Genomic DNA, 12,762 nt, shown 5'->3' on the forward strand with positions numbered 1-12,762 from the left:
GTGATCCCGTGTAGCAGAGCCTGGCTGGGCCCGGTGTTTGGGGGGCACTGGGTGCCTGGGTGGATCCATTACAGAGGAGCAGAGTGTGTGGTCAGTGCTGGATCCCGCTCCGGCTGCCTGGCCCCCAGTCTATGGAACGCTGTCTGTGTTCTTTCCATTCACAGCACAGTTCCTGCCATCTGATTGGTCCGCAGTGTTCCAATGGGCGGGGCACCAAAACCAACTTAGCTCTGTAAAATTCTATCAGCCTGCTGACCGTGCTCAAAAAGTTCAGAACTTTTCCCAATGCTCCCCCAGCCTGATCCCTGCACCCAGCCTGCACCCATCCTGTCAGTGACTGATCCTTGAACCCAGCCTGGCACCCAGCTTTCCAGTGACTGATCCCCACCCAGGACACTTGTAGGGGACACATTGACTCCATACACTGTGGGAGACTCTATTACTTCTTCATTATCATCATCCTCCTCATCCTCACTGGAGCAGAGCTGCTACGTGTTGATCTAGGAGTAAGGGTACCGGGATCTGCATCCTGGAGCAGGACTGAGTTCACCTGGCTTTACTGTCTGTATCTCTGAGTATCTGGAGAGTCTGAGCCCGGAGTTGTGGGCTCTGAGCGCTGAGTTGGCTCCTTCTCTATGAGTTGACTCTCCAGCTGATCCCGGCCTGGGCAGATCAGGAAGGAGGGAGGAGGGTGTCCGAGCTCTCCGGATTGCCTGTGGATATTGTATGAGTCTTGCTGCCCCCTCTGTGCCCCGTGTGCCCCCCCTGTGCCCTGTGTGAGTGGAGGAGCCATGCAGGCGCGATACTCGGTGTCCAGCCCGAACTCGCTGGGAGTAGTGCCCTACCTGGGGGGGGAGCAGAGCTATTACCGGGCAGCGGCGGCCGCGGCAGCAGCAGGAGGGGGGTACACAGGCATGCCGGCCCCCATGAGCATGTACTCACACCCGGCCCACGAGCAGTACCAGGCCGGCATGGCCAGAGCCTACGGGCCCTACACCCCCCAGCCGCAGCCCAAGGACATGGTGAAACCCCCCTATAGCTACATCGCTCTGATCACCATGGCCATCCAGAACGCCCCCGATAAGAAGATCACCCTGAACGGCATCTACCAGTTCATCATGGAGAGATTCCCCTTCTACCGGGACAACAAGCAGGGCTGGCAGAACAGCATCCGCCACAACCTGTCCCTCAATGAGTGCTTTGTCAAGGTGCCCCGGGATGACAAGAAGCCGGGGAAGGGCAGCTACTGGACCCTGGACCCGGACTCCTACAACATGTTCGAGAACGGCAGCTTTCTGCGCAGGAGGCGGAGGTTCAAGAAGAAGGATGTGATCAAGGACGGGGCCAAGGAGGACAAGGAGCGGCTGATGAAGGACCATGCCGCCCAACCGTGCTCAGCCCAGCGGCAGCCGAGCCAGGCCGGGGGGGAGCAGGAGGGCGGCCCGCAGCCGGTCCGGATTCAGGATATAAAGACCGAGAACGGCTCGGCCTCCCCCCCGCGGGCCATGTCTCCGGCCCTGTCCGCCGTGCCCAAGATAGAGAGCCCGGACAGCAGCAGCAGCATGTCCACCGCTGGCAGCCCGCACAGCATCCCGTCCGCCCGCTCCCTGAGCATGGACTCCGACTCCCACCACCCCCAGCACCACAGCCAGGGCTTCAGCGTGGACAACATCATGACCTCTCTCCGGGGCTCCCCGCAGGGCTCGGGGGACCTGCCAGCTGGACTCATCCCTTCCTCCTCCCGGACTGGCATAGCCCCGGCCCTGTCCATCAACTACCCCTCGGGCCAGGGCACCCTCTACAGCTCGCCCTGCAGCCAGAGCTCCGGCCCGGCCGGGACCTATCACTGCAACATGCAGGCCATGAGCCTGTACTCCGGGGACCGAGCCGGACACCTCACCCCCTCCAACACCCCGGCAGCCAGCACGGTGGAAGAGTCCTTACCTGACTACAACATCACCACCAGCACCACAACCACCTCGGCCCTCAGCCATGGCAGCCAGGAGCACCCCCACCAGAGCCGCCTGCCCTCATGGTACCTGAACCAGGCCGGGGATCTGGGCCACCTGGCCGGGGCCACCTACCCTGGGCAACAGCAGAACTTCCACTCGGTGCGAGAGATGTTTGAGTCCCAGAGGATTGGATTGAACAGCTCCCCTGTGAATGGGAATAGCAGCTGTCAGATGTCCTTCCCATCCAGCCAGTCTCTGTACCGCACCTCGGGGGCATTTGTCTATGACTGCAGCAAATTCTGACCAAAGATCAATCAAAACAAGTTTGAAAAAAAGAAAGAAACTCCTTTATTATTATTAATATTATTATTATATTATTTTTTTTTCTTCTACAAAAAAGGGGGAAAATTGTATAGATATAATTCTCAAATTCCCTCATCCAAAAGTCAAAAAACACCTAGTTTGTACAGAGACACAAATAATGTGTGGTTTGTAAAAGCCAAATCGACACGTAAGTTTCTTCTACTTTTTAGAAAATCGTTATTTTTTCTGTTTGTTTTTTTTGTTTTTGAAGGTATTATTTTGCATATGTTTAAAAGCATATATATATGGCAAGCTTTTATGAACTTGTTCTGAGATGTAAATTGCAATATAGTAATTTATTTTAAAGTGTACTTGGACCAAACGCCAGGCAGTGTTGGCCAGCAGCTCAAAATGAGATATCTGAACTTTAGAGTTCTCATTACAAGGAAGAAAAAATGTACCCAGCATATTTTTATCAATTTGTTTTCTTCTGTTCAAAATATTCTGAAGGCTTAGTATTGTTTGTTTCTTAATAAATTACCATTCTATTTGAATGATAAACATGTCTGACAACTCTTTAAATTTAGTAAAGGCAAACCACGCACAAACATATATACTATACACGATATATCTATCTATCTATCTTTCTTTCTATCTAACTATATATACACATATATAATAATTCTATATATGTGTGTGTGTAAATATATATGTTACATAGTTATGATATATACAACATATAATATATATTATACATATTAATTTATAAATACATTTTTTAAGTATTTGATATGGATGTCACTCGAACAAGATTTTATGTACAGATGTGCTAGAGATTTATGTTTTAATGGGCGGATTTTGAAATATCGATGACATTTTTATTTTACCTAATTGTGTGAAAATCTAAGTGAGATATTTTTGTAGTACTTGTATGAGTTGCTACACTTATACTGTACTTACTACGAAATCACATCCTATGCTCACCCCTTGTCAGGTTAGATATTTTACCAGCAGCTTCCTTAATTTACAAGGTAGACTCCTGAGGCTGTCCTCATCCCCTCCTCCATGTACTGATAAGTCAGGAAATGCAGTAAATTCATTAACTTCTGGTGATCTGTCCTGTCAATCAGTATTTTAAAGTTGATTAGCTGATTAGAGATTTTTAGGCCTGTGCTGAGTCTTTAGATAATGCATCGAGCCTTATCTAGAAGGAGCTTTTAGATGTAATTGTTTGTTGTTAGAGCTGATCGTTAAAGGTTTATTGAGAATTAATAGCAGCTCATATCTATTGTGCAAATATTTCCTCAGCATTTCATTTTATTTTAGGGGTATATTTATTAAACACTTAGTTGTGGAGAGATGACAACAGATTTGTAAAATTTAAGACAGTAAAACATTTTTTTTAAAAGCCTGAATTCAGCTATATTTATTGTACATTTTACAAGTCAGTTGTCATCTCTCCACAAGTCACTGTTTAGCGAATAAACTTTTATTTTGTTTCTATTCTCCCCCTTTATCAGAGTCTAATACAGTTAGTTATTAAGCAGATCTGTCTACACGATATACGTCGAATTACCACACAATCGAATGTTATCTCATAACATTTGAGAAATACATAATAATGCCAAATGAAAATAAATCTACACATATATCTACCGGCTGTTATTAAATGCACCATGAATGGTTTGTCTGTAGTACTGGCATGGAGTTATACTGTAGTGGAAGTGTATACATGTTGCATGCAGTGTGGCTTTCTGGTTAATTCATTCCTGAAGTTTCCTGCTGGTCTTAGGTATCAAGGTGAAAGGTTACTTAAATTGTGTGCACTTTACATTTTATGTGCTACTCGGCTATTAATCTTCCAGTAAACATTTGGGATGCACTGCCATTTATTTAATAGCTGTAATTCATAATAATAGTAATAAAAGTAATAATAATAGTGAACATTACTTTTTAATATCAAACTAATAATTATAATAGTGATACTACTACTGGAAATCTAGCTATAATAAAATTATTATTATTGTTATTAATTATTATTATTATTATTATTATTATTATTATTATTAATTAGGACATGTTTTTTTCTCTTTGATTATTGCTACACGAGCATTTTAATTTATTCCCAAACATGTATCTTCACTGATCAAGTTAGCATAGTGCAGGATTATTGATTAAAAGAGAGATAAAGGACAGAACAGGCTTATTATAAACTCCCTGCCCTGTTTGGTTTGAGGATGTAACAAGAAACCCAACAGGTTAGTCTGAATGTTTTAGTGTGTTTTTCGCTTGATTTATCAGCCAGCCCCTGTCAGCAGTAATATTCGGATTGTATGTTATCCCACGAAATGTCTCGGCTTCGGATTGGTTTTAATGAACGCATTTAGTGCCAAACAATGCAACGAAAGGCATTTCCAAAAAGTCATAATTCGGAGAATTTTGTTTTATTTTGTTGTGCAATGTTGGAGTATTGCTGCTAGTTCAGTCCTAGATAGGAGCTGTATAACTGGCTTCACCTCTGGTCCTGTAGCTGTCTAAATTAAAGTATAACAAAATCACGAACTGACCAGGGAGTCGCACAATTAAGGCTAAAATAGCAGACATTTGAATAATTTTATCATTTTTCCCCATTTGGCTATTTCGGCCTAAGATTTGCAATTGGCAGTTAATTTCCCAAATCTCCTTATTTTAGTGAATACATCTCTCAGTGTGATATGTCTGATTTTGTACAGTTTTCCTGTCTAACTGGATATTCTTCTAATAAACAAGAGATTCCATTATACTACAGCCTGAGCAAGTAACACAATGCAAAGACAATGAAAGACTAACATGCTCAGTAAAAAATAGACAAAAGAGAAAACCGAATATATGTATGTAATTATTACACCATTTGGAGATTATGGTGTGATATTTGTGCATTTACCCACTGTTTATTTATGGAGTGAAATTGATGCAGGTATACAATCAGTGTCACATTTCAGTGTGATCTTGGTGTTAGTGTAAGGGATACCGATATATATATATATATATATATTCAGTAGAAATTGATATATGGTTTTTTTTGTTTGTTTGTTTGTTTACTTTTTCATTTTTCTTTTTGATGTAATTAGGAGACGTGTGTTGTTGCCAGGCTGTGTGTGTACCAGACTAAAAGTGAGCTGGGCAGTGCATGGAGTCACCTATTAGATGGCATCATCCAGCTAGAAGGGTTGTTATGTGTGTGAAACAGGAAAAACAAACATTTCAGACCCGTGACTAATTCTATCCAAATAACACAGTGTTGAACGGAGGATACTTTACCAAACTAGATGGAGGGAGGAGTATGTGTCAGCTATGGCTTCCCTCCATTCTGTTTTATTTGTATTATTGTTTTTGTTTTTTTAATATTGGTTCTAAGAATAAGATTGTTGTTTGTTATTGTTTCTCCTAGTGATTGTGTCTGTATAAGAGATATACATGGAGGGCTGTCACCTGCAGAGAAGTGATCCTAGATCAGGGGGGATATATCCCAGGTCACTGTGTGTCTTTGCTGAGGTCTTTCTAACTATCTCGGGCAGAGCTAGACCTGCATTTGCCTTTTAGGTTAAATCTTAAGGGATCAGCTTTTTTTTTTCTGATTTATGGCTTTTCACATTCTTCTTCCATCAAAAGGGGGAAATTAAGGAGTTTCAACTAAGTAGAATCAGATCTCTCAAAAATCAGATTTAATTAACTTCATTCTCCAGGACAAAGAGTAGCAATAAGAAAATAATATGATAGACAGGTAGGACTGTGGCAGATCAAAGACAGCGGCAACAACAAAATACACACACACACACACATATTTGCTGTAACAGAACATATATATATATATACACACATTTAACGAATTATATATAAATATGTATATACATATATCTATGATATATATATATATATATATATATATATATATATATATATACATATGTATTGGTTCTGCTATATAATAACACACACTAGGGTAAACATTTTCAGGAAAAAAATACAAGTACTTTGCTGATACTTTTAGTTTAATAAAAAGTTAGAGATATTCATACTGCAATGTTCTGTTATTGTATATTAATGTACACACACACACTCCGGCAGGGTTTTTATATAGCTATCCATAGACACGCACTCACAGAGACTACCATTACTGTAAAGATATCATTTTATTGAAGCCTTTTCTAATTCTCACAAACCGTACGCACACTGTGTGTATACATGTATTGGCAGGTACAGTGTATGTGTAAGCTATGTTTCTCTACTTATTCATTATTTGATATATATGTATAATGAATAAGTAGAGAAATGTTGGGGCAGTGTGCATGCCTATAGTCACGCTAAAACTACAAACAGATAGGGTAAAACTAGCTCCACAGACTTTAGAGCCTATTTAGGTATTTATTTATGTATTTATTTACCAGGAAGCATACATTGAGATTTATCTGGGTTTTAAGTATGTCCTAGACCCACAAACATTGCATTGTTACAGTAGAGTACAGTATAACATTAAAATGATAAAATAATATTAAAATACACATATATAAATTTAACACAGAACAGGGAAGAAATATAACCAATTTTCATGGTGACTTTCATAATGTAAACCATAATAGCCGGTACATAATCTGCAGTGCTAGTCATTTCTGAGATATAAATAATAATAATAATAATAATATTGTGTCCATGTAGCTTAGAATAATTCACTAATAATGATAAAGGCTCCCTGGATATTATTCCATCGAGCAGTATGTGACAGTTATAATGTACAGTTATAATGTACAGTCTGGGACAGCCATGCATTATAATAGCTAGCCTGGCACAGAGGGCACTATCGTAGTACTTGGTATTATGGTGGCCCAGTCAGAACTCATACTTGCCAGTCTGCTAACATGTGTCAGTCTCGTTTATTGTCCTCGGAAAATAGCTAATTGTGGGGATCTAAGATTTCAATCTAAGCCAGCCAAGCGGTAGCCATAGCTGTGATAGTTAATGTCATAAAACAGATTATTTTTTTTTTAACCCAAATTTTGAAAATCGGGTTTCATTGTTCTGCATTGGCAGAAATCACATTGCATTAAGGCGTGCATCCAAGTAAACATTTATTTCATTTAATTTATTGAGGATCGAATCATAAAGTGTGATTTGTTTTAATCGACCTAAAATTTAAAAACAAATCATAGAAAAATCATTAAAAAAAAACTAAATATAAAACCTACTAAAAATATAAAAAATACAAAATTAGGTCGAAAATACCAAGTATTTGCCCCCAGAATGAGCCCAATGATTTCACAAACAAGCATTGATTACAATGTTTAACTTAATTTAGATAATAAGCAAATTAAAATTGAACTAAAATGTGTATATAGGGATTTAATATGCGAACTGGTTGCACAAATCAGCCCTGAATTAGGTTGTGTGTAGACAGACTTGGTTCTCCTCATTCGTTTTTTATGGAACAAATGCCAATATTGCAATATTTCCATATCAGGTTAACCGTTTGTATGGTGAGTTACTTGGTTTAACACTTTGACAGCCAGTAGGCCATATGACAAAGGATAAACTGTCTATATGACACAGGGAAAGGCTTTCTTAGAGTGGCAAAGGATACATCTAGCCCAGGCATAGGCAACCTTCGACACTCCAGATGTTTTGGACTACTCCTACCATGATGCTTTGCCAGCACTATGGGTGTTAGAGCATTATGGGGGATGTAGTCCATAACATCTGGAGTGCCGAAGGTTGCCTACCCCTAATCTAGACTAAGTTTTTTTTAAATTAGAAATTAACCGGTTTATGGGGTTTATTCACTAAGCATTGAACTGCAGTTAACTAAAAACCGAATTGCAAAATGTATGAAAAAAGTGCTTCCTTGCTAATTTTCTCAAATGCATTAATTAATCCCAGTTTGTCTACATTATACAATCCCATTCCATTAGGTGTTTAATGAAGAAAACTAAGTCTGCAACATTTAGGGCAAATATCCAAGTTGATAAGAAATGTATAAGAAAGTTGGAGAATGTATTTCAGATCTGCTAGTTTTCTGACATTTAGGCATTTCGATTGGTCAAAATGAGGAAAAAAATAAACCTCAAAGTCTGCTCATTATAAACTGTATTTCTTATTCGGTCATTTTACCGCGATTTAGCAACTGCTTAGTAAATAAGCCATAAGCGGTTATATCTGAGTTTTTAGCTTTTTACATTTTAATAAGTGTCTTTAATATTTCCATCGAATAAAGAGACAGACAGGCAGACAGACAGATAGACAAACAGACAGACACAACTAGAATGTAAGCTCATTGAGCAAGGCCCTCCACCTCTCTATTCCTGTATGTCCAGTTGTCTGGTTACAATTATGTGTCTGTTAGTCCACCCATTGTACAGCGCTACGGAATCTGATGGCGCTATATAAATAATAAAATAATAATACAATAATAATTTTATAAATAGGTGGGTAGGTAGGTAGTACGGTAGGTAGATCTGGGATGCATTGTGCAGTTCACAATACGGACTAGATTTACTAACAGAAAGCTGGGTCAGTTCTGTGTTGTTTTAATAAAAGTATCACCATGGAGACCAGTAGAATGTTTGTGCTAACTGACCCAGTATTGTCCAGGCATGGCAGTAGTCCAGTGTGTAGGTAGCCCATGGCTGTGAATGGCTAGCCGGCTACCTGGCTGGGCCATCACGCTCTCTGCTCATTGTAAAGTTTAGTAAATCCGTCCAGAGGTGGTGCGTGTGTGGATGAATATAACCCTCTCGTTTTAATTATGATCAGGCTCATAAAGTCATTCATTTCATTCCAGAGCTATAAACAAATGTCGCGTTAGTCCAAGATTGATGGGGTCTGTGTAATAAAAGCAGGCCTGGTCAGGAAGGAATAAAATTCAATCAGGGGCTGGGAATCATTTTTCAGGGCAAGGGAAGACAAGAGAGAGACGGGGGTCAGGGAGAGGATGTCGGACCGTGTGCTGGCCCATACACACACATTGATCCTTCTAACAGGCAGAATTGGATTTTGGCTTTTCCAGACACCAGTCACCTTTTGTACCGGCGATCGGCACCGGCGAGATTGTATTTTGTATTTAAAACCCGGATAATATTAATAAACAATATATAGAAGTAGATAGAAAGGCAGAGATAAAGATAGACACTTAGTAATGGAAATATAGCATAGAAATTAAATCTATTTTGTAATGTAAGAATGTTTGTTTTTCTTTAGAGCATAACAGCTTACACATTTAATTTAGTATTTTATTTTTTTCGAAATCGCTCCTATTCTGGTAATGTATCAGTTGAAAGCGCATTAAGTGTAGTGATTGGATTTTTTTTTCAAATGTCTAATTTTGGAAAATCTTATAATAATTCTAAAATTCGAGTAGTTTTCGCCAATTACATATACACATATATGGCAGACTCCATACACACAATGAAACCTTTCTAAATTGCCATCTTATTTTTTTTATTTCATCTTTCTTAATTTGTTGTTACATTCCTACCAGTAAATGCTGTTTCTATATATCCATAGATATGTATTGTGTATATTCAATGTATACTCCTATGTGTCTGTGTGCTTTATACCGTTAGAAACGGGCTTTCCAATTTAGCACGAGTTATTTATACTGTAACATTTACACAAATGCATTACAGCATTACTCGAACACAGATTTAGTAACACAACTGCACCCACATTCATTTTACAGTACAATCATTCTAAGAAAATAATTAATTTTTAATATAAAATGTAAGCAGTACGTTCACGTACAAAGTGCTGTAATAGAAACACAAAGTGCAGTAATACTCAGACACACAAAGTGCAGTAATACTCAGACACACAGAGACCAGTAATACTCAGACACACAGACACACAGAGACCAGTAATACTCAGACACACAGACACACAGAGACCAGTAATACTCAGACACACAGACACACAGAGACCAGTAATACTCAGACACACAGACACACAGAGACCAGTAATACTCAGACACACAGACACACAGAGACCAGTAATACTCAGACACACAGAGACCAGTAATACTCAGACACACAGAGACCAGTACTCAGACAGACACACAAAGCGCAGTAATACTCAGACACACAGAGTGCAGTAATACTCAGACACACAGAGTGCAGTAATACTCAGACACACAGAGACCAGTAATACTCATACGCACAGAGACCAGTACTCAGACAGACACACAAAGTGCAGTAATACTCAGACACACAGAGACCAGTAATACTCAGACACACAGACACACAGAGACCAGTAATACTCAGACACACAGACACACAGAGACCAGTAATACTCAGACACACAGACACACAGAGACCAGTAATACTCAGACACACAGACACACAGAGACCAGTAATACTCAGACACACAGACACACAGAGACCAGTAATACTCAGACACACAGAGACCAGTAATACTCAGACACACAGAGACCAGTACTCAGACAGACACACAAAGCGCAGTAATACTCAGACACACAGAGTGCAGTAATACTCAGACACACAGAGTGCAGTAATACTCAGACACACAGAGACCAGTAATACTCATACGCACAGAGACCAGTACTCAGACAGACACACAAAGTGCAGTAATACTCAGACACACAGACACACAGAGTGCAGTAATACTCAGACACGCAAAGTGCAGTAATACTCAGACACAGTGTACTAATACTCAAAGTGCAGTAATACTCAGACACACAGAGACCAGTAATACTCAGACACAAAGTGCAGTAATACTCAGCCACACAGAGTGCAGTAATACTCAGACACAGTGTACTAATACTCAAAGACCAGTAATACTCAGACACACAGAGACCAGTAATACTCAGACACACAAAGTGCAGTATTCCTCAGACACACGGAGTACAGTAATACTCAGACACACAAAGTGCAGTAATACTCAGACACAGTGTACTAATACTCAAAGTGCAGTAATACTCACAGAGTGAAGTAATACTCACACACAAAGTGCAGTAATACTCATACACTGAGTGTAGTAATGCTTAGACATACAGAATGTAGTAATACGTAGACATAGAGTGCATTAATACTCAGACACAGAGATTCGTAATACTCAGACACAGAGTTCAATAATATTCAGACACAGAGTGCAGTAAAGCTCAGAGACACAGAATACAATAATACTCAGGCACACAGAATCTAGTAATACTCAGACATAGAGTGCAATAATACTCAGACACAGAGATCAGTAATACTCAGACACACAGAGTCCAGAAATACTCAGACACACAAAGTGTAGTAATACACAGATACACAGAGTGCAGTAAAAGTCAGACACACAGAGTGCAGTAATACTCAGACACACAGAGTGCAGTAATATTCAGACACAGAGTGCAGTAATACTCAGATACACAGAGTGCAGTAATACTCAGATACACAGAGTGCAGTAATACGCAGACACACAGAGTGCAGTAAAAGTCAGACACCCAGAGTGCAGTAATATTCAGACACAGAGTGCAGTAATACTCAAAAGTCAGACACACAGAGTGCAGTAATATTCAGACACAGAGTGCAGTAATACTCAGACACAAAGAGTGCAGTAATATTCAGACACAGAGTGCAGCAATACCCAGACACACAGAGTACAGTAAAAGTCAGACACACAGAGTGCATTAATACTCAGACACAGAGTGCAGTAATACTCAGACACACAGAGTGCAGCAAAAGTCAGACACACAGAGTGCAGTAATACTCAGACCGAGTCAAGGATCCACAAGTGTTTCTCAGTGATACACAACACATGGATACCTGGCCACACACACCTTATAGACCTATAATAGTCACCGTCCGATACCTCTCTCAGAACCATGGATCAATAATCCGTACCGAGTGCACTGTGCTATGGGCATACACAATATAAATAATGATTCCTAATGTGCCTGAATGTAATTCGCTCTAGTCTAGGGAATCTCTATGCATCCTGTGCTGCTAAACATAGACAAGGTAAAACTGCAATATGTCCGAATTCTTTATTATTATTTTGTTATTATTATGAGCACCAAGCTTTGTAAATAGATTCGAGATTTATTCCTGGAAAATAACAAATTAAGGTATATGAGTCTCCGGCACTCCATTTTCTGCGCACTCCAACTCCCATCACACCCAGTGGCCAGTGTTGTAGTCGGGCAGCAGCTGGAGTGTCAGAGGTTACATGTTCTGTGTTAACTGTGAGAGGATTTATTGTCTGAGGTAATAGACACAGCAGGCCTGTCAGCCAGGGAACCCAATATGTTATGTGATTATTACATGGGACTAGTGGTCGGATTACGGACTGCAGTTCACTTGTTGTTGTTATGGTTTTAGGGACTACTGGGTGGCAGATATCAACTGCATCGATTGGAAGTAGTTGAGTATTTACACTCCAGCGAGACTGATTAGCAAATAAAGACATGTGTTTCTTTAACAATGGGCAAAGCAGCCTTGGTCCTTTCACCCCAGATAGCTGGAAGAGACTCAGACAGTGC

The 12,762-nt window shown here is 40.3% G+C and overlaps 1 protein-coding gene across 1 annotated transcript; it reads left to right on the top strand.

Moving 5' to 3' along the window:
* The first annotated feature begins 246 nt into the window (after nucleotides 1-246).
* Nucleotides 247-2,816, top strand: FOXC1 (forkhead box C1). The gene has a single exon (XM_063451787.1). It carries the CDS (start codon nucleotides 792-794, stop codon nucleotides 2,253-2,255), a length of 1,464 nt encoding a protein of 487 aa, XP_063307857.1. The 5' UTR covers nucleotides 247-791; the 3' UTR covers nucleotides 2,256-2,816.
* Nucleotides 2,817-12,762: the final 9,946 nt, after the last annotated feature.

This window comes from Pelobates fuscus, chromosome 4 (assembly GCF_036172605.1).
Source record: "Pelobates fuscus isolate aPelFus1 chromosome 4, aPelFus1.pri, whole genome shotgun sequence".
NCBI lineage: Eukaryota > Metazoa > Chordata > Amphibia > Anura > Pelobatidae > Pelobates > Pelobates fuscus.

Bases quoted from the DNA above. Each gene is read 5' to 3' on its own strand.
- FOXC1 (XM_063451787.1), top strand. From the start codon at position 792: ATGCAGGCGCGATACTCGGTGTCCAGCCCGAACTCGCTGGGAGTAGTG.